At 36.8% G+C, this 21,768-nt stretch overlaps 1 protein-coding gene across 1 annotated transcript in view; it reads right to left on the reverse strand.

The window, feature by feature from the left end:
• LOC107727241 (double-strand break repair protein MRE11A-like) overlaps positions 1-21,768 on the reverse strand; it is a 142,636-nt gene that overhangs the window by 81,428 nt on the left and 39,440 nt on the right. The window contains exons 6-10 of the mRNA XM_016537046.1: positions 14,512-14,626; positions 11,738-11,923; positions 2,643-2,814; positions 1,732-1,812; positions 1,492-1,621 (exon numbers count right to left, since the gene is read on the reverse strand). Of these exons, the coding sequence (XP_016392532.1) occupies positions 1,492-1,621; positions 1,732-1,812; positions 2,643-2,814; positions 11,738-11,923; positions 14,512-14,626 (684 nt within the window). The remainder of the gene's footprint in view (positions 1-1,491; positions 1,622-1,731; positions 1,813-2,642; positions 2,815-11,737; positions 11,924-14,511; positions 14,627-21,768) is intronic.

Here is a 21,768-nt window from a genome sequence, read left to right on the forward strand (position 1 = left end):
TCTGGCGGGCTGTGTCGCCACAGGCTCGTGCAGCTCCGCTGCAGAGCCATTAGTTTGTTTTTAATACACTGCATGAACCAATGGCTGTGCAGTTACACTGTGTTATTGAAAAGCATCGGTATTCGGAGAAAAAGGAGTTTTCCCCATAGTGTCTTAAGCAAGACGCAGTACTCGTTCCCGTATCTCAGGGAACTGACGTTACGTTAGTAACCGAGTACGTTTACCCTGTTGTAAAAGGTTCAAATATGCAAAAAATGAAAAGAATGTACAGGACCTGGAGGGTTTTTCAGAAGAAGAGTGGATAGTTTCACTGCTCAGAACAAACAAGGACTCATTAACTTAATAAAAAAAAAAGTGAAACATAACAGAATAAATAAATAAATACAGAAAACAAACCAATTACTAGGGGTGGGAATCACCAGAGGCCTCACGATACGATATTAGCACGATACTTGTGTCACGGATACAATATTATTGTGATTTTAAATATATTGCGATATTCTGCGACATATTGCAATTTATTACCTACTTATTACCAACTTCAAATTATGTCCCCAAAGGAAAACTTTGACAACATCTGCTAAAAAGAAACATTTCTCAGTTTGTTTATCTCACTTCAGTTTTATTGTTGCAGTGCAAAATGGAATTGTCAAGCAGACAAACTGACCAACACTTTCATGAATACCTGTCATAAATGTTGTATGCACCTGGCAAACTCAGCTATTTGTATTACAGTCTAATCTAGTCCACCTTAATTAAATGTAAACAGGTATGCACTGCTGTGCTACTACAGGTATTTTGAACAGTGCAACTTGAAATTGCACTAAAAAGTTTTGCAGACCCTTCATCAATTGGGGCATTTTAAAGTAAATTACTGTAAAATTTAAATAAAATAAAATAAAACATTTAGTCTTACATCTAGGGATGCACCGAAATGAAAATTCTGGGCCAAAACGGATAGTGTCACTGAAGGTAGCATCATTTTACCAGCGTTTCCCAGTACATTTGAACTAGCCTACACCATGTTACAGCACAGTAGCGCTACTGCAAACCGGAACAAGTAGGCCTATACTGCATAGAAATTTCCTGTCAGCGCGTTATTTGAGCGGACTTTGCTTTATATCGCGATACTATGCTGTATCGATTTTTTCCCCCACCCCTACCAATTACAGTGGATTTCTTGCCACTGTAGTTACTGTGCATATTACTGTGTAGTCCCAATAGAGATAAACTATTCATCTTATTTAAATGTCAGGAAAATACAGTATCTTCTAATGGAAAGGTGGCATTTAGTAATTTGCTTTAAAGTATTAATGAAAAACTGTATTCTTAATGTTAAGCACCAACCATTTTATAAAAACAAAAAGACACTTGAGGCTGTGCTATATGTACTGTGAAAATACTCAGCTGAAGGAGCTCAATGCGCGTAACAATATTGATAATATTAAAGCCTCTCATGCTTTATTGCTTAAGTAGATGTGTGTGACTTGCCTTTAATGTTGTCTTTGGACTCTCTGTGTCTGATGAAATGCAGGATGTCTTTGGGATTTGCCACTTGATCTACAAATTTCTGACTAAAGCGCATAGTGTTAAAAACTTCAAAACCCCCACTATAATCTACCTGGGGAGAGAGAGGCACATGAAAGAGAAAGATGTATTAGTTGTATTTCACCCAGTATTTCTTCAAATGAGAAACAAATAGTAAATCCAGGCAAAGAGAGGTGTACACACTCGTAGTCTGATGAGAGGTTTCTCAGGAGTTAGAGGATTTCCAAGTCTCTGTCTCTCTGCCTCTTCAAGCATCTCTTCAACCTAAAAGAACGAAGGAACAAAATAGGAATGTCCAGTTATTCCTGTGTGAACTTTTTCCTGAACCTTTACAATCATTATACCTCAATGAATGATTTTACCAACTCCATCAAAACAGTAGTCTACTCTTACTACGTACCGCAGTAACTCACCAACATCTAATCAACATGTACTAGCTCATACTTTTCAGCAACCTGTCATTCACATTAAACTGCAGCAATCAGCAAACCACAATGAGCCAATCAATTCCTGATGGACATTGGTCCCGCCCTATATTTTACCTCGTTTGAGAAGCCTTTTCACTCAGATTAACGTCACAAGAAAAGAAAACTGCAATTTCCATTTCATGCAGAATAAGCATTCATTCTGATTGCCACTTGCTTTGAATTTCCCACTTCTTGAGTTCTGTAGATAAAACTGTTGATTTTTGTTTCTTGTTCAATCTAAAAAGTTGGGGTTTTTTTGGTCCAAAGGAGGCAAATCTGCAAAAGTGATTCTGCTCCAAAGTGTTAAAATATAGTTAAATATTTTTATAACATATTTAATCCATAGACCAATAGGATTGATGAAATTAGTAGTAACTGCTTCTAAAATATGAAAATTTCTAAGTGATCAGTGCACTAGTAACCTGACATAAAATCCTACCTATCAGCGGAAAACCCCTAGCAACCAGCCAGAACAAGGACATCTTCTGATGTCCTGATGATAAAGTTTTATGCTTTGTCAAGAAAGCATAAAAGTTTGTCTTGAGTAACTTAATTTGTCCAGTCATTACCAGTTCTTAATAACATCTAGCATGTTTAATTGCATTACATGTCTGTATGCATCTGTACCTTCTCCTGGCAGAAAGCCATGACTTTGAGCATGACATTGGGTTGCTCTGGTCTGAAAAGGTCAGGGTGCTCTGAGAGTGTCACATCCTGAATGAAGAACTGCCTGATGGTCTGTAGAGGAATTTTCTGAAGATTCATTTTTTTACCTTTCACTCTCAATAACCCAATGTGCCTGTGGAATACCCAGATACAAAACAACAACAAAACATTATTCCATTATCCTTAAACTTACACATTAAAATACATTTTAAGGCATTCATTCATTAATTCTGTCAAGCTCTACAAAGAAACAATAAAACACCATTAAAAAGGAGCCATGAATTGAGAAATCAAATTTTATGCTATAAAAACATCCTGTAAGTGTCAGAACTCAAAACTTCCTTAGTATAAAAACAGCCTTTATTGAAACCAAGCTGCCAAAATGGTTAAATTTATATTGGTCTCAGTATGATGTCAGTGTGATGAAACACCATCCATGTAGAAGATCAATGCCTACTTCTACATTATTGCCTCACAATTGTAGTAGGAGGTGAGCAAATAACACAGGATTACTTGAGCAACAAAACAATAGAGATTAACACTGTATTTACACAGTCACAGTTGTGTCCGGCCACAACAGCTAGAAGCTGTCTACACTGGATTCAACAAGGTGTAGACAGGATAACATATGAAATCATAAAATTACTATAAAAAAACAAAAACATGATTTACAGTTCAGATACAGATTTTCACAAATACAAAATGTTTTATAAAATGATAAACTTCACATTTCAGCCTTTAAACCATTTTTCAAGAAAAGGGATGAATGTCAAGTATCTTCTCCGGTCACTGAACATAAAATTGGATCCCTGAGAGGGGAACGAGACGTTAAATACAGCTAGCTGATACTTTCACTTTCTCTCAAAATACTGAAGCCTTATTTGCTCATCGCAATGGCCAATGGCACTCAGGCACACAAAAAGGGGGTGGGAACGTGCCCTATATAAACAGTGCTGAGCAACATACCTCAGAATCTTTCTACCAAATACGAGAGCTTATGAAAGACCTGAGCAAAAGCAACATGGCATGAATGTATAGTCTTGTTCCCCTCTCAGGGAACCAAGTTTACATTCAGTAACTAGAGACATTTCCTTTCGAAATGGTCTCTCGACTTTGCGTACAGCTAGCTGACACTATGGGGAATGTGTATATGACGAGATCATTCAATGTTACCATTTTTACACTTTATTAGTAGATATAGGTCTATGGTCTTGCTGGAGTTTACTGCTGTTTCTAAATGATATTATTAGCTATTGGGTGTCTGTTAGACCACAACAGATAAAGAATTGTTCTTCACGTGCACAGTAACTGAAATTTAAAATTATTTAAAAAAAGGTTCAATAAACTGTTGCATTGATATGATACACTACTCATCAAAATCTCTTCACTTTGTGCTTTGAACTTTACAATGTGAAGCGCTGCATGCTGTGACTTCTTGTTGCTTTAACCCTTTAAGCCCTGAAGGCATTTTTGCCTCCCTGAAGGTGTTGTTTTTTTCTGAGTGACATGCACAAAAATAATGACTCATAACTCCAAAACTGTAGCAAGGAGTCAAAAGGTACCGTAGGTATCGTTTGATAGGAAACTTTCTGTAGTTTTAGGAAGAAAAAAACAATTCTTTACATTTGGACATTCTCCTGCTGAGAAATAGCTGATAATAATGCAAGAAAAATTTGTGTACTCAAGGGAAAATGTACATATCTGTCTTATTTGACACTGAATATCTGAGGAAAGAATTAAGGTAGGGGAAAATTATTTTTTGGTGATATTCCCCAACATGTGAGCTGTAGGTGAATTACATTTTGTGGTGATATCAGGAAGTAATCAAAAGTTACAGCATTTTGGAACAAAATAAGCCTTTTTGTTTAGCCCTTGACACCCTGAAGGCATTTTAAAATCTTTTGTTTTCTGAGTGGCATACACAAAAACGACTCATAACTCCAAAACTGTAGGAAGGAGAGTCAAAAGGTAGGTATCATTTGATAGAAATCTTTCTTTATTTTTAGGGGGGAAAATTCTTTACATTTGGACATTCTCATGCTGAGAAATAGGTGATAAAACGTCAGAAAATTTAGTTTGCTCAAGGGAAATTTTTCATATCTTTCTTATTTGACATTCAATATCTCAGGAAAGAAATAAGGTAGGAAAAAAATTCTCCCACGTGTCAGCTGTAAGTGAATTAAATTGTGAAATTAATTGTTGTGATACCATGAAGTAATCAAGAGTTACGGCATTTGGAACCAAGGTAGCCTTTTTCTTAGCCCTTGACAGTTTTGAAATTGTTGTTTTCTGAGTGACATACACAGAAGTAATGCCTCGTTCAAGTTTAGTCAAACCCAAACAATTATGCTTGTTTTATTCTACTCTTTCCTGAGACCTTTCAAATGACATATGACATGACTTTATAATTTCATATAAATTATGAAAACATTTTTTTTTAAATCAGCAAATAACAGCACTACTTAAGAGTTAATCAAAGTGGCCACATGCATTGTAAAGTTCAGACTCTAAGCTTTCAAATGACACCTATTTTGTGTTGATCAGCATGTTTCATGAAGTTACGAATGAAAATGCCACGTGAAAGGTACAGTTTTTTTTTTTTTTTTTTTTGCTGCGCCTCACTTGCGCCTGTCTGGTTTTATGTGTTATAGCTCTATGAGGAATATCTTTGGATCTCATCAATGGATTATGGTGAGTTTGGACTCTTTTTAATCTGGAGTATTTTCTCAAAATAATGTTGTGGCATTTTTCAATATCTATGCATGTTTCATGAAGTTACGAGTGAAAATGGCACATGAAAGCTAGAGTTTTTTGCTAGGCTACATGTCACCTCTGTATTATGTGTGTTATAAATTAATGAGGAATATCTTTAGATATAAATGATAGATTATAGTGCGTTTGGGCTCTTTTTAATCAGGAGAATCTGCTCTAAATAAAGATTTTAGAGGGACTACTCAGCACTCATTAAGAGATGATTAAAATAATTACATTCAACAAGAAGCTGAGTTTCCAAGCTTTAAAATGATACCCATTTTGTGTTATTCCATTAGGTGGTTGCTTAGTAATTAGATTTTTTCGTGAGGAGTGGGGGGGTCGGTGTCCGTGGGTTTCAGGGCCATGCACAGACATTTTGAGGGGCAGTGGCCCAAACCAAAAAAGGGGCACTAGGGGGGTGGGTGCTTGTTAATACAAATGATCCAGTTGATACAAATATACAATTAAAAGAGAAGACAGCACACTCTGTAATAATTTCAGACTTTATTGTAGATGTTTTGATAAGAATGGGCTCTCCCTCACTCTCTGAGGCTGCTTCTGCCTCATCTTCAATGGAAGTAGGGGAGAGTGGGGTAAGTTGAGACAGTGGGTAAGTTTACCCACCCCTTGTTTCTTGGCAACTGTACACTTTTACAGTCATGTGACCATGTATTTTGGAACCACCCATAATTTCTGCCAGACTGTGAAAAGGAGAAACACATGGGGGGAATGGAAGGCACCCATTTACTTTAAAAACTGTTTTTGGCTTGTCAAAGTAAAATTTTAGCATAACAGATGTAATGGTTGTTACATCAAAGCAAATTTATCCATTGCCTAAAAATATTTGATACATAGAGGTGATTTAGCAACATATAAAACCATGCAAATCATTTTGCTAAATATTAGCCTGAACTGGTTAGCTACAGTAGCTATTTTTTTCCAAAATGGCAGCTATGGGGCAAAGTGAGCCAAATGTTGTGGGGTAAATTAAGTCAGCATTTTAACTTAACCCACCATAAGGCACTGTAGTTAAGTTAAATTTCTGAATTATAAACTGGTGTTTTAATGTGATTTTACTGGTTTAGTTGATCATATATACATTATTTGTAGTTTATTTGATAGGGACAGTGTACAAGTGCACCAAATCCTTCTCTGATAAGAACCAGAAAATGCTTTTCATCACATTATAATCAGATATATCTTTCCACCTGTAGTCACTAATGACCAACAAACTCTCCGTTTAGTCTGTTTTTAGGAAGACTACAACTTTGGTGTTCAACATATTGTTTCAACAATATTGCAAACAAATAAATACTGAAATTTAAACTTCATTTGGTTGCTTTTATGTTAAAGTTAACTTTATGAAAATAAATATGTCTGAAATATGTTTGAAAAAGGAAATTACTACATTAGTTTTTAAATTGTTATTTATTTCACATGGGTTTGAATCAGATTTGGCCAGATGGTAAATTTACACCCAGATGGTACATCTTACCCACTGACTCGACTCGGGTCAAACTGAGCCATGGGAACACTTTTTTTTATTATTAGAAGCCATATTTTTAGAACCCTTTGTCATAGATACCGTATTGGCCCGAATATAAGACGACCCTGATTATAAGACGACCCCCCCCCTTTTTCCAGATGTACCTTTTGGAAAAAGGCTTTTTAAAAACCAAATCTTGTTTTTTTCTCAGTAAAACACATTTTGTCTTCAATTATTTTCATATTGCATATTTTTCCTATTTTAATTTTTGTTTTGAAAGTATGGTAAAAACTGGTAAAATGTACCAACAATCACATTTAAAAAATATACACTTTTTGATATACCATTAAAAAAAGCGAATCATCCACTGACCGTAATGTGGATTGTAATGCATCTACCTGTTAATGAACGAGCTTCGGGAACTGTGGTCTCCACTCCAGAGAGCGGCACACAGATTGTGAGTGATGCTGCGGAGCGGGCGGGAAAACACGGTGCGGATTCGCGGAATCAGCGGATCTTTAGCGAAGCGGTAACAGAACGCTTTGAGCTGGGGTGAGGGTGGGGGGTGGTGAGAGGAGCAACTCAGCCAATGAGGGCAAAGGGGCAGTGGCTCTAGCCACCGGGCCACCCCACTGTGCACAGCCCTGGTGGGTTTAACGGGTTAAGTGTGTGGTAGGCCATTTTGGCGCAACCAACAGCACTGACTCCTTCTCTTCCCTGATTTTGCACAACACTTGGTGCAGGATGTTCACTGGGGGAAACATATTTGCACTCTCTCGGCCAGTGGTGAGCAGAAGCATTCACTCCCAGTGTGGACTGCTCTGCTAGAAAATAGTTTCTTAGTACTTGCAACATGCTGTGACAGCTGGCTTTCTGTGCAAGAGCTTCGTATGTGTGTTCAGAAAAACGTATATCAGAATTTTAAACTGACAAGGCTTTTAAAACGCATCCAAATAATAAACTTTAATGATGATGAAGAACTGCATGTAAGCATGACCCCAATAGAGATGATAATCAAAAACAAACAGATATTTTGTTTGTTGTTAGCAGAGAATCTGAGCATAAACTGTAAAGGCACAGCCCTTCTCTGGAAAGGTGGGTAGGGAATACAGTCAAAGTTGAAGGGCAAAGTGGAGACTGACCCTTCAGCCATGACTGTATTCATAATATAACACGCCTTGAGTACCTTGTTTCTTTTATAAAATGGTTACAATACAAATATTAAAGATAGTGATCTATTCGATGATGCGGTCATAGCCATGTTTTATCGTAAATAACACATAGCCAATGATATCCGTTTTACAAAGATGAACTTGACTGGAGTGCCAAATTGCACAGCTGGTGCAAATATATTCACATTCCTATAAGCAGTGGCGGCTGGCCAGTAGAAGGCAGTTGGGCAATAGATAGATTGCAGACAGGAGGCGGGTCTAGAGTGCTGCAGCCGTGGTGTCAAAACCTTCAGACTAATTTGTCACTGGTTCCCTCAAGATTTTCCTATGGGTATTTATAATGAGGTTCTTCAATTCATGAGTAAAATAAGGTCTGTAATAAACATAACTTGACAAAACTTTTTTGTACAACAGAAAATTACAATCTGTAATGTTTTTCATGTACGTTTTGGTGTGCACATTCTGTATTATATGGATTATATAATTTGGTAATCCTTTTTCTGAAAGACACTTAAATGTACCTTGAAAAAAACCTTGCGGAAAATAGTTTTGTTAGTATCATCCACACTTAATCCAGAAACATTTATCTTTATTTTGAATAGGTTTCAAGCCTCTCAAATTCTTGATTTTTTTCTTTACTTCATAAAATAAATAAATAAATAAGATACTGTGCTATTCACACATCAGCAACTAAATATTTGTAAATTCTGTAATGTCGATTAATGACTATTAAACGGTAATGTTACCGCACTTTGTGGTATGTACCACTCTTTACCAGAACATATTTACTGTTATTTCTTAACAGGTCCTGTTCAGAAATTATCTCTAAATGTTAAAATGCTGGTGATTTTCTGGAAAAGATTGTATATGTGTTCAGTGCTTAACTCTTTCCCTGCCAAACACGGAATTTCCTGGGTTTCAGCATTCTCGCTGTTATACGCTCGGGGGCGCTATTACGCATCTCCTGAATGAGTCTAGAATCTCCCGATCAAAAACACATGCGAGGAAGACGCAGAAACGAGCGATCTCGCATGTATGCATATGCATATGAAAAACAATGCAATCATCTAAAATAAACAGCATATAAATGAAAACTGCCTAATGTTACCGAGTGAAATTTCGATCCAGGAAGTGACAAAGGACTGTGCAAGCTTTGGGGGTGTTGATGGAAGCGATCTACTGCATCTTTGCTTTGATAATCCTACTGAATATGATCCAGATGTAGTATCTGATAAAAACTTGATTTTCTCAGCTTTTTGCTAAAAATGTTGATTTTTTTATAAATCTTACCAACATTAAAATGTTGATAAAAAAAAGAATGCTTGAAGCTAGAATAAAACAGATTTTTTGTTTAAAAGTAAATGCTCTGTTCTTAATTTTTATTTATTCCATGGTCTGTCTGAATACTCGATTCTGATTGGCTGGCAAGTATGCATTAAAACCGTTTAATGCACAGGTAGTTCCAAGTCAGTTTAATCACCGTTCTATATTAATGCGCTGTTTTAATTGATGCGCACACACACACACACACACACCACTCGCACAAAAACACAGTGAGAGAGGTCGGAGATTGCAGATTGCACTGCACGCACACAGAAACTTATTGAAACTTATTACAGAAACACAGATACTAGATCGCTACATTATCTTCCTCAGCAACGAGGTAAAATCGAAGTAACTAAACAGCTTCATTGTTTGTAGAGAGAGACGCACAACTGTCATCTCTCTCTACCTCTCTCTCGATAGATTGATCAATAATTAATTCAAATAAATGCTATAATTCATTCAAATAAATTAAAAATATCTGTATGAAAACAGCGGACGAGCTGAATGAGATGCAGATTCACTCTCTGCCAGCAGGTGGCGCTTAAAGCGTTTCCTTGGTTTCCGCTGTAAACAAAGCAGCACTGCACTTATGAACTTTAATATGCTTTATACCAAGGCCAGATGAAAAGAAAAAACAACATCTAAACTTTTCTAAAGACAGTAACTTCCCCTCAGACATGCATTCATATAAACCCCTACCCCTAAATAAATCGCGATTTGTTTAGCATCTCAACCGATTTGAATAGTCACATATTTTAATCGATTTTCAACCGGCTCGCGGTTAATCGTTACATCCCTAATACTAATGTCTTTTGAGGGCATTTTCACTACAAACGATAACTGAGAAATGAAATTAAAGCCAGTTTCAGGTTAACTGATCTGATATTCAATATTACCATGGACAACAGTGAATATTAGGAAATATATGCTATGCTCCAACTGACTATTCAGAATCATTCAATAGCAGAGGAAATTAAATATGACCAGCCATAAATTGGAACTGGTTCCGGATTTGCACACAAAGTGCATAACAAACATTTGCTAAAATGTAATTTGTGTGGAAATAATACGAAGTCTGTTAACAGAACATTACAGAGGCCAGAGACAGGATACATTGAAGACGGACGCAAAGAGCAGAGTAAAGAAAATACAGCACCAGGCAAAGCAAGCTCACTGTTAGCGATGGTCGAAATATTCAAAGAAAATTCAAAAAATTTAATTGGGAGTGGGGTTTATATGACTGTACCACTGAAGGGAACTGAAGGGTCTTTCTTCAGAAAAGTTTTGATGTTTTTTTTTGTCTTAACTACGTATAATGCCTATAGTGTTTAAAGCACAGCACTGCTTTGTGTACAGCTATGTTTTATGTAGTACAATTTCACAAAACAGACCATTCTGTTTTTGCTTTAAACCTTGACATTACACAAACTTAAATAAAAAACTGCTGCTCAGCTAAATGTGTGCAGCATCTTTGTTTGGATTTTGATTAAAATGCAGTGGTTGGCAGTAATTTCAAATGGCTACAGATATGTTTTTTAATAAACAAACAAACAAACAAAAAAGCTAAAAAAAAAAAAAGAATAAGCTTAAAAAAAAAAAAGAATAAAGTAAAAAAAAAAGGCAACCGGTATTGAAAATCGGCCCATTTGTTAAAAAATAAATAATAATAATCAAATAAAATAATAATATTATTTGTTTAATGTGTGGAGACGTGCTGATATCGCGTTTGGTCTCGTTCTGTATAGCGTATCTTGTAAGTGTCTGCGCTTGCTTGGCCATTTGTTGTGGAAAAAATAAGGAAAGTGTGTTCAAGCGCCAGCAGAAAACAGTGTAAAGAAATACTCTTTGAGAGAAGCAGTCTTTATCAGCGGAAGTTAAAAGCAGCTCGTAAGTGTATTTACTTGTCTCATTAGTGTTTAGTGCAGTTGTCGTTCCGGCAGCCGTTGTGTGAAGACCGAAGAGTGTAAAGACCATCGACTCTACCGGCAAAGGATAAGTATCGCTTTTTATTTCTCCTCTTTCCTACTACTTGTTTCACTATAAATGCATATATATATATATATAAATGTGTATGTGTGTGGTTGTACATACACATATATGTAGTTTTTTTTTTTTTGGTGTTTGGCTTAGTGTTATGTTAGAATCATTATTATACGGATAAAAGCGTCTGCTAAATGACTAAATAAATAAAATAAAATAAAATAATAGTAATAATAATAAAAACTGGCAATTGGAATTGGCCATGAAAGTCATGATCAGTGTATCCCTAGTGGAACTGTGTATGCATACATATGATATATAAGCGCAGGCACACTAACTTTTTGACCGCTTCTCCTGGTGACAGCGAGGTGATGACGGAGCTGCCAGGTTGTGTGACATAGAAGAGCTGCTGTTCGTTACGGACTGGAGCAATTTTACACTCATGCTCATGACCCCACACCACCAAATCCAGGAAATCATCCAAAAACTGTTCAGGGATGTAGTTAGTCGCCCCGTGCTTACTCCTGCAAAAAATAGACAATATAAAATAAATTTTTAGATTTTTTTTTTTTCTTAAAGAGACTGCACACATTGCTTTATTTTATCTGAACATAAACGATATATTATCTTTATATGCACATCTATATTTGAAGTTACAGCTCGGGAGGTCGTGAGCCATTGCACACATTACGAGTCAGTTAACCCGATAATTGTGTCAAAGCAGTTAGTACACGACACGACCGTACTGCCCTGCGAGCCGGCAGCAATCGCATGAGTTTTCGTGCTAAACACAAGAGATATGGAGCTTTTCAATGTTTCTGCTATATTGCTTCGGATAGAAAAAGAAAGAAAAGATGAGTGTGCAAATTATTTGGTGAATTGCAGTTTCTCTTTACAACGTGTTTTTGCAGTGGTGAGCAATGTAGCCAATCACTGACATATCTGTTGATTTCTTGAATGCAATGGCCATTCATGTTAGAATCCACTCACCGCTCAAGAAACTGGAGTTTTGTCCAGTGCTGAATTCTGCTTGCTTGCGAATCATCTCATTAGTACAAAGTGTAGACACGATGTAAAAAGATTCTTTGTGAAGTATAGAGAGCTTCATTGATTATAATGGAGCTTTGTGAGATCGCGATCAACTAAGATGAGTGACAGCTTTTTAGTGATTATAAAGGGAGCACTCTTTGCGCCATAGCAATGAACTGCACAAAATATAGGCTATGTGAAAATAGATGTGCATTAATGCTAGAGCACCCTCACTCATTTCAGAAGCATCTTCAGTGGAGCACATTCAGCAGAAAACAGCATAGTCATTCCTTTCAACAAAAAACAACTAGAGAGATTTGTGTGCGTGTTGGTATATCCGCACAATAAGGGGTCTCCTAGTAGCCACTGAGCTATAATAATAAACACAGATCTAGCATATGTGATGTGGTTGTATATGATTTGGTAATCTGGTCAAAATTGGGCCGACTCCCCAAATTTTTTAAGCATGTTTAAAAATTATGGGGAACTTGTGAGGCGCTCGGCTCGTAAATTCCTCTCACACGATGCAAGCCACGACCATATGAGCATCAACGATTTCTCCCAATGGGAAATTGTTTTTTTTTAAATCACGTACAAGCTCGTACGACAGCAAAAATCGCACAGTGTACACCCGGCTCTAGTCATTAAGGTTTTACAAAAATGAAAGGTCCCCTGAAGTGCCTTGAAACATGCAGCATTATTCTATGTGGTGACGTAATTTCACGTCTCTGGACCGGAGCCAAAGTCCGGATCAGACTGTGCGTTTCGCGTGACACACCGTGAAACCAGACCTCATTTGCCTCAATCGAAAACATATTTACACTATCTGAATCGTTCCCTATCGCCTACATTGTGCACTATGCGCCATTCACTGTACAGGAAATACTACACTGTGAACAAGTACAAGAACAAAACTAGTGTAGGGGGCGGGCGCTTCGGCTTCTAGAGAGCGTTTGATTGGTCAGAAGATTTGATGAGAAGATGAAGTATGATGTGACGTCAAAAAAATCGTTGAGCCGTTTTGGCGGAAGTGACGAACTAAAAGCTTTGAATGCTTATATCTTCTAAAAGCGAATTTTGTCACTGTTTTGGAGCACACTGCCTTATAGATAACCTTAAGACTAACATATTGATACTAACACTTCTGCAAAACAACAAGCTTTAAAACACTTTTTTCTTACTGGTGAAAATCAGATGGTCAAATCTGTTTTCTCTCAGGTACATCGCAGTGTAAGCTTCATAGTGAACATTACTACATCACTCTCGTCAACGTAGTCCATATCAACAACAAAAATATATCTTGACTCCATATAGTGGTTATTTTGGGAAAATCCCAGGTATTTTGAGCAGTAGGATTATAAAAAATATGTGCTAATATAAAATTAAATTAAGTAGACTATATAAAATTGCAAAATAAATCTATCAGTACTTTTTTACTTAAGTACATAAAAAATCTAGTACTTTTGTACTTTCACTCGAGTAAAATTGAAAAAGGAGTACTTTTACTTTTACTGGAGTAATATTTTATTATACGTATCTGTACTTTTACTCAAGTACTCGATTTGTGTACTTCGTCCACCACTGCTTAAGACTAACATATTGATACTAACACCCAAAAAACGTTAATTTTGATATCATGGGGACTTTAACATCCTGAATTTGAGTACAGATGCTTTGAAACAATGTGTATTGTGTACAAATAATGAGTGACTTGAAATTGACTAGCATCTATGAATAGAGATTGTCATTGTTTGCATTCTCAGAAAGACCTGTTGTTTTTCTGAATCAAGTTTCATCAAGCTTGGTTTAGAAGATATAGATCACTTAGCAACTGTCCAAAAAATCATTGGCATATATCTGAAAAATAATTTGATTACTTTTATCAAGAGGATCTCTAGGTAATACATTCCACATTTGGCGCAAACGTATAAAGATGGAAACTAAACATGACCAACACTTTCATCAAGGAATCATAAGGAAAGACATCAAGAAATCAGAAGGAAAAAATTAGTTTAAGCCCACACAGTTTAATAGTTAGTAGTAAAGATGAAAATTTGAATTTAAAACAGTAGGGTTCCTGAACCTGTTTTGATGGATGACAAACAAGTTGAACCAGCCATCTTCATCCTCCCTGGGCCGAAGCATGGTCACCTGGTTATTGATGAACATCCGGTAGAGTCTCTCGTCTGGAACGGAACCTGAAAGTACAGAACACCTGCCTTTTTATAATGTACTGCCAAATTGTTAAACCCTATAGAAGGTCAAAACAATATGTTAAGAATTTTAGATAACAGAACAATTCTGTGACCCAACCACACCCAAAAAATATTCCTACAGGGATCTGCAGGGCGATAATTACTGCTTACATGTTCAGTCTAAATTATTTGGGCACACTGGTGTTTGAGACTCCTGACACCCAATCAAATTTTCAATCAACTCGTGTATACAAAGCACAAATAAAAAATGATGACGTCAATTACATCAAACTTCATTGGTTCTTGTGTGTAATGTGTCAGGATGCAAGCACCAATAGGGTTTAATGTTACTGACACATCACCATCACCATGCTGTGATGAGGGACAACTATGGGATGAAAACATTTTATATAACATCTGAAGGGCTGTACCAAATATAAAAATATATATATATTTTCATTACATTTCATTTTTTAAATCTCTTACATGTATAAATTCTGCAAAGAGCTTACACCAACCATTCTATTTACAAAAGTTCACATCTTTTTTGGTTCTTAATACTGTTTTGCCTTCATGTGGTTTGTGGCAGGACACCATTTAGATCATGGGTCACTAATTAATCAAACTGTAACATCAAAGGTAAGGACCAACCATGTGGCTCCAAAAAGTCTAAAATATAGGTCCCTTAAACTCTGTCATTATTTTGTCTTGTACAATGTGCTACTCTTATGATTGAATTACTAGTTAATGTAACCCTATCTAAGACAAAAAACATTTTCCTTCTCAAATTAGAGAAGGAAATTAGAGGCTATAAACACCATAGACTTCAGATATACACTCGCCCTGTCTACGTTATGAAAACTGGTGTAACAAAAACCTACTCTCAAATGTTATAACTAATTCCTAATAGTAATTCCAAACTGCATTAATGTAGGCCTGTCACGATAACTTTTTGTTGTGCGATATATTACCCCAAAAATAAATGCTATAAACGATATTATTGTCATTTTAAGACCATTTTATGCCACATTATATATTATGCCATATATAATCATAATATAACAGTTTAATGAAGGAGGCGTCGTGACAACGGAGTTGAGGATCCAAATGCAGGCTTTATTCGTAAACGTGGTCAGACAGGCAGGGTCCAGTACCAGCAAATGATAATATCCCAGGCAAAGACAAAGAGTAATCCGTAAACAGGCAATGGTCAGGGCAGGCCGCAAAACAATCATAAAAACCAGATAAACAGTCCAAGATCAAAAATACACAAAGGCAAGGCAAGGCAAAACAAGGAAACACGGGCAGGAACACAGAAACTAGGAATCATTACAGGCTAAACAATCACCAGCGAAGTGTTCGAGTGTGTGTGCATCTTTTAAAGTCCTTCTAATGTGAGACAGCTGTGAACTGATGATGAGATCTAATGAGTGACAGGTGATGCAATAGATGATGAGTCCGGCAAAGGATTATGGGGAATGTAGTCCAGGGTGAATGGCAAAAGTCAGGGATGGAGTGCCCACTGGTGGAGCTCATGGGCACTCCAGTTGCTGACCGTGACAAACAGCATAGAAGCAAGAAGGCCTAAACACTTTCAAATGACAACAAAATTAAATTCTTAAGAATATTTAGATCATGGAAATTAAGTCAAAATATTAGAAGCTGCAAAAGACACAGGCGCATGTGGAATGCAAAAAACATGATGACTTTAATTTTTATGTAAATATAACGGGCAATATATTGCGTCACCAAAAATGATTGAGTTCACGTACATATATTGTGCGATAAGTCGATGTATTGATTATTGCGACAGGCCTACATTAATGTTTCTCTTTTAAAACAACGGCAAAAAGACTTATTGCTGCACAGAGGTTGCGTAAGTAACGTTACAATCTGCAACCACTATCGCAAACAATAGTCGAGATCCATGACAGAACACAGACTGGCTGAATGACACTTTCATTTAAGCAGAATACCTCAAATGGAGATCGCTGAACTCCAGCTTACAGTACTTGTACAGTACTATATGTCGGTGTTTTCAGATCCACAGACAGAGGGCATGTGAATGGTTCCCAGACTGCATAAAGCAAAAAGCCGGGCAGAGTACGTATCCGTTTATGTTAATTTAGTCTCAGTTATCGTTTAATGACCTTATTATCGTCTCGTCATCGTCTCGTTTTCGTCAGGGGAAAAAAACTAATTGACGAACATTTTTCGTCATAGTTTTCGTTAACAAAATTAACACTACAACAGATGAGATGCCAGAAATAATTCAAAGCATACAAAATTCACCACAGGCAATCATAATTGTCATGCAAGATAATAACAGTACATCACACATAGAAATCTTTAAATGATTACTACACAAGCTCTGGGGATTACTCAGTTATAACTATAAGGTACAGACATTCAAGAAGAAAGTCATGCTGGTTATGATCAAGCAGGTACCAGCAAGAACCAGCTAAGGATTTTTTCATATCTTCTTCTCCTTATATAATAAAAAATCTGTCTAGAAAATACTGTCTGAGAAAATAATTGTGTTCAGTCCGAACTAATGCAAATCAATTTTAGACCGCTTTGCAAACACGTCAGTTTATTACCAGTTTATTGAGAGAGAGAGAGAGAAAACTAACTCACAAGAATGCTCTACCACTCACTACACACAAAGTGCTCTTCATTTGTCTCATATCACAATAATAAAAATAATCAGTGGCGTCATGAACCTAATAACGAATTTTTTCCCCAACTCATTCTAAATTATGAAACAAAGCTTGATTATATATTATTAACATCTTTAACTATTACTATAGTTCTGCTATAATAGTCTCATTATTTAAACTAAAAAAAAAAAAAAAAAGCCAAATAGCATAACATTAAGCATTTATATAAATAATTAGTTGCAATTATGTTATAATGCTATATTATTATATAATATTATATTATATATTATATATAATATTATTACCAGTAATTTATTTAATAATTTTAATCTTCATTACCAAGTGAAAATGTCATAATTCCAGCCCTACTGAGAAATGGTGCCAACTATGGGTGTCATGGTATACCGATACTGACGACAATCATGATATTAAAAAAAGAAGAAAAAAAAAAAAAGAAATATCGTTATTGTATTAATTTAGGGGTGTGGTGATATACCAGTATTAACGATAACTATTTCAAAATTAAAAGTACACAGCGCTAAACTCGCATGTAATTTGGTACGTTCATAACTGATACCGGAGGGCGCCCTTGAACAGAAAGGCCTCAAGCAAGACTCATAGGAGTAATAAAATGACTTTCTAGGAAATCCCCTATATGCACAAAGGCATCCAGCTATCTCTGAGCTGAATAAACTGATAAAGAAATGTTTGACTGTTGAAATGTGAAGAGAATTAACACACGACTGCAACAGTAAATGGTTTATCTGTGTTCTTCAAGCCATCGCTGATATTTTTCAATGTTTATTTTTAATTATTATTAAGATCAGGCCCTTTCTTTCGGAACATGCTTTACAACTCCTTGTTCAAGCTCTTGTCCTGTCTAGGCTGGACTATTGTACTGCTCTTTTGGCAGGTCTTCCAGCTTCGCGGCAGCAAGATTAATTTTTAATAAGCCGAAAATAATGCACGTCACACCTCTGTTTATCAATTTGCACTGGCTACCAATAGCTGCTCACATAAAATTCAAGGCATTAATGTTTGCCTACAAAAACCACCACTGGCTCTGTACCCCTTTACCGAAGTTTTTTTTTTTTTCTCTCTCTATCGCTCCGGTTTTTTTTCACAAGTTCATCAAACAACTGTGGTAAGTAAGAATCATTCATCAATCACGGTGAGTAATGGCTTCTTCTCCTGCTATTATTGTTTGCACCGCTTGCCACATGTATAGTTTATCTCTCTCTGTCGGCGACGAGGGATTCTCATGTGATAAATGCAGGGAAATAGTTAGGCTGACAGAGAAGATTTCAGAATTAGAGACACGCATCCAAACTTTAATTGAGGACAGTAAGAATGTGAGGGCTCTAGATACGGCTTTGGATGCGACTAGCTCAGGGAGCCCTGTACATTGTTCGGTTCCGGTTACAATGCCTCCGCAGCAGGGCAACTGGGTGACATAGTCGCGGGTCAAAACACCGCTCTACCGTTCCGATCAAAACATTAAACAGGTTCTCCCCACTCAGTGACACACCCACTGAGAAACCTGATCAAAGTGCTCTAGTTATTGGCGATTCTATTGTACGGAACGTGAAAATAGAGACACCAGCCACCATAGTCCAATGTTTACCGGGAGCCAGAGCGCCTGACATCTTGGCAAATTTAAAAGTGCTAGCTAATGCTAAACGTAAATTCAGTAAGATTGTTATCTAACGGAGCTAATGATGTTCGACTTCGCCAGTCGGAGATCACTAAAAATAACATTAAAGAGGTGTGTGAACTTGCAAGTACGATGTCAGACACTGTAATATGCCCTGGTCCCCTCCCTGCTTACCGTGGTGACGAGATAAATAGCAGACTGTCGTCACTCAATGGCTGGATGTCTAAGTGGTGCCCACAGAATAACATAGGTTTCACAGATAATTGGATGAGTTTTTGGGGCAGACCTGACCTGTTGAAAAGAGATGGTCTTCATCCCTCCTGGGGTGGTGCCGCTCTTCTCTCTAGAAATATGGCACATAGTCTTAGAGTTTGTACTTGACTAACTGGGGCCCAGGTCAGGAAGCAGACAGACTGGCTAAACCGACCGTCTGCTAGCCGCCTCACGTCACAGAAATCAGTTAATTCTCAGCACATAGAGACTCTTTCACCTAGATATCACACTATAGAGATTGTGTCTGTTCCCCGAACTAGAAAATACAAAAAACGTCCAAACCAAATTAAGAGTAACAATTTAATTGATGTTCAACAAATAAAAAACAGATGCAATATGGATAAACAAATGATAAAGCTTGGCTTATTGAATATCAGGTCCCTTTCTACGAAAGCACTTTTTGTAAATGATATGATCACTGATCATAAACTAGATGTGCTCTGTTTGACAGAAACCTGGCTAAAACCTGATGATTACATTATTTTAAATGAGTCTACCCCCCAAGATTACTGTTATAAACATGAGCCGCGTCCAAAAGGTAAAGGGGGAGGTGTTGCTTCAATTTATAACAATGTTTTCAGTATTTCTCAGAAGGCGGGCTTCAAGTATAACTCGTTTGAAGTAATGGTGCTTCATATAACATTATCCAGAGAAACAAGTGTTAATGATAAATCCCCTGTGTCGTTTGTACTGGCTACTGTATACAGGCCACCAGGGCACCATACAGACTTTATTAAAGAATGTGCTGATTTTATATCCGAGTTAGTGCTGGCTGCAGATAAAGTTTTAATTGTTGGTGATTTTAATATCCATGTTGATAATGAAAAAGATGCATTGGGATCAGCATTCATAGACATTCTGAACTCTATTGGGGTTAGACAACACGTCTCAGGACCTACTCATTGTCGAAATCATACTCTAGATTTAATACTGTCACATGGAATTGATGTTGATGGTGTTGAAATTATGCAGCCAAGCGATGATATCTCAGATCATTATTTAGTCTTGTGCAAACTTCATATAGCTAAAACTGTAAATTCTAATCCTTGTTACAAGTATGGTAGAACCATCACTTCTACCACAAAAGACTGCTTTGTAAGTAATCTTCCTGATTTATCCCAATTCCCTAGCATTTCCAAAACCTCAGAACAACTTGATGATGTAACAGAAACTATGGACTCTCTCTTTTCTAGCATTTTAAATACAGTTGCTCCTTTACGCTTAAGGAAGATTAAGGAAAACAGTCTGACACCGTGGTATAATGAGCACACTTCTGAAAAGCGAGGTGTACGCTGATTGGCCAGCTATCCAGTGCGTTGTGATTGGCTGAATACCTCAAGCGTGTGACAGAAATGTTACGCCCCTTACCATACTTTGATGCCGTGTCCCAGCACGACGAGACAAAACAAAACCAATAAAACTCATTAACAAACGAGGCATTTTTTGCATCCAGTGAGGACATAATTACTGATTATAATGACTTATACTCTATAGAAACAGACTTTGTGCACAGACGCACTGTAGTCTACTCTACCAGGATCAGCAAACAGTCCTCTATAAAATGCGCTGCACACATCTGAATATTTGGGTTGAACGGTTCTGGAACAGTGTTGGAAATACAACTTAAGCACTGATTTCTAGTTGCGTCCTCTTTTGGAAGGCCAAACAAAGTAGGCAGGAACAGCTTATAACACTCCAAAGAGAAAGGAAAATTAGAAATTGCATCATATGACCCCTTTTATAAAAAAATAAAAAAAAACTAACACTAGCTTTTCTAATCTTTTTATATTCTATTTGTTTTCTTTTTATTTATTATACAACTAACAAAAGTAAAAAAGGCCTCTAACACTAGCTTGCTCTATTCTTTTTCTATTCTATCTATTTTCTTTTTATTTATTATATAATTGGAAAAAAAAACCTTGCTACGTCTACTGCGTTAAGCTAACTGAGACTTGTTATAGCACTTGCATAACATTGCTCTTTTGTTGATTTTGATTGCTTCCATTGTCCTCATTTGTAAGTCGCTTTGGATAAAAGCGTCTGCTAAATGACTAAATGTAAATGTTTATTTATAAAGCAATGCTAATCAACATAGCCTTTATCACTGTATAGAATACTGTATAGAAGCCTCATCAGTTCACAGAAAGAAGTCATTTCAAAACTCAATTGACACTATAACTCATGTTTGGAGTAAAAATAAGTTATTCTCATAAACTGTTGTACTTTGAGGCTGTGCTGATGAGAGAAACAAACCTTTTCGAAGCTTTAAAGGTGACATATCATGAAAATCTGAATTTTCCAGGTTTTAAGTGCTATAATCAGGATTATACTTATTACTCGCTCCCCTAGTGACGTTGCAAAGGGATCTCATTATAATATTACCGCCCCTTAATCTGTAAGTTTCCACCCACGCGTGCGCTTGATTTCGCAAGCGACAACGGTGTACCAGTTTTAATGCCATGGCGAAAGTTTGAGCAAAACATGCTAACTGTTCTGCCTTTGGCTGCACAGACGAGCACATAACACTATTTAGATTCCCAGCCTCAGAGGAGACAACA

Source organism: Sinocyclocheilus rhinocerous, unplaced genomic scaffold (assembly GCF_001515625.1).
Source record: "Sinocyclocheilus rhinocerous isolate Xijiao unplaced genomic scaffold, SAMN03320098_v1.1 scaffold1088, whole genome shotgun sequence".
NCBI lineage: Eukaryota > Metazoa > Chordata > Actinopteri > Cypriniformes > Cyprinidae > Sinocyclocheilus > Sinocyclocheilus rhinocerous.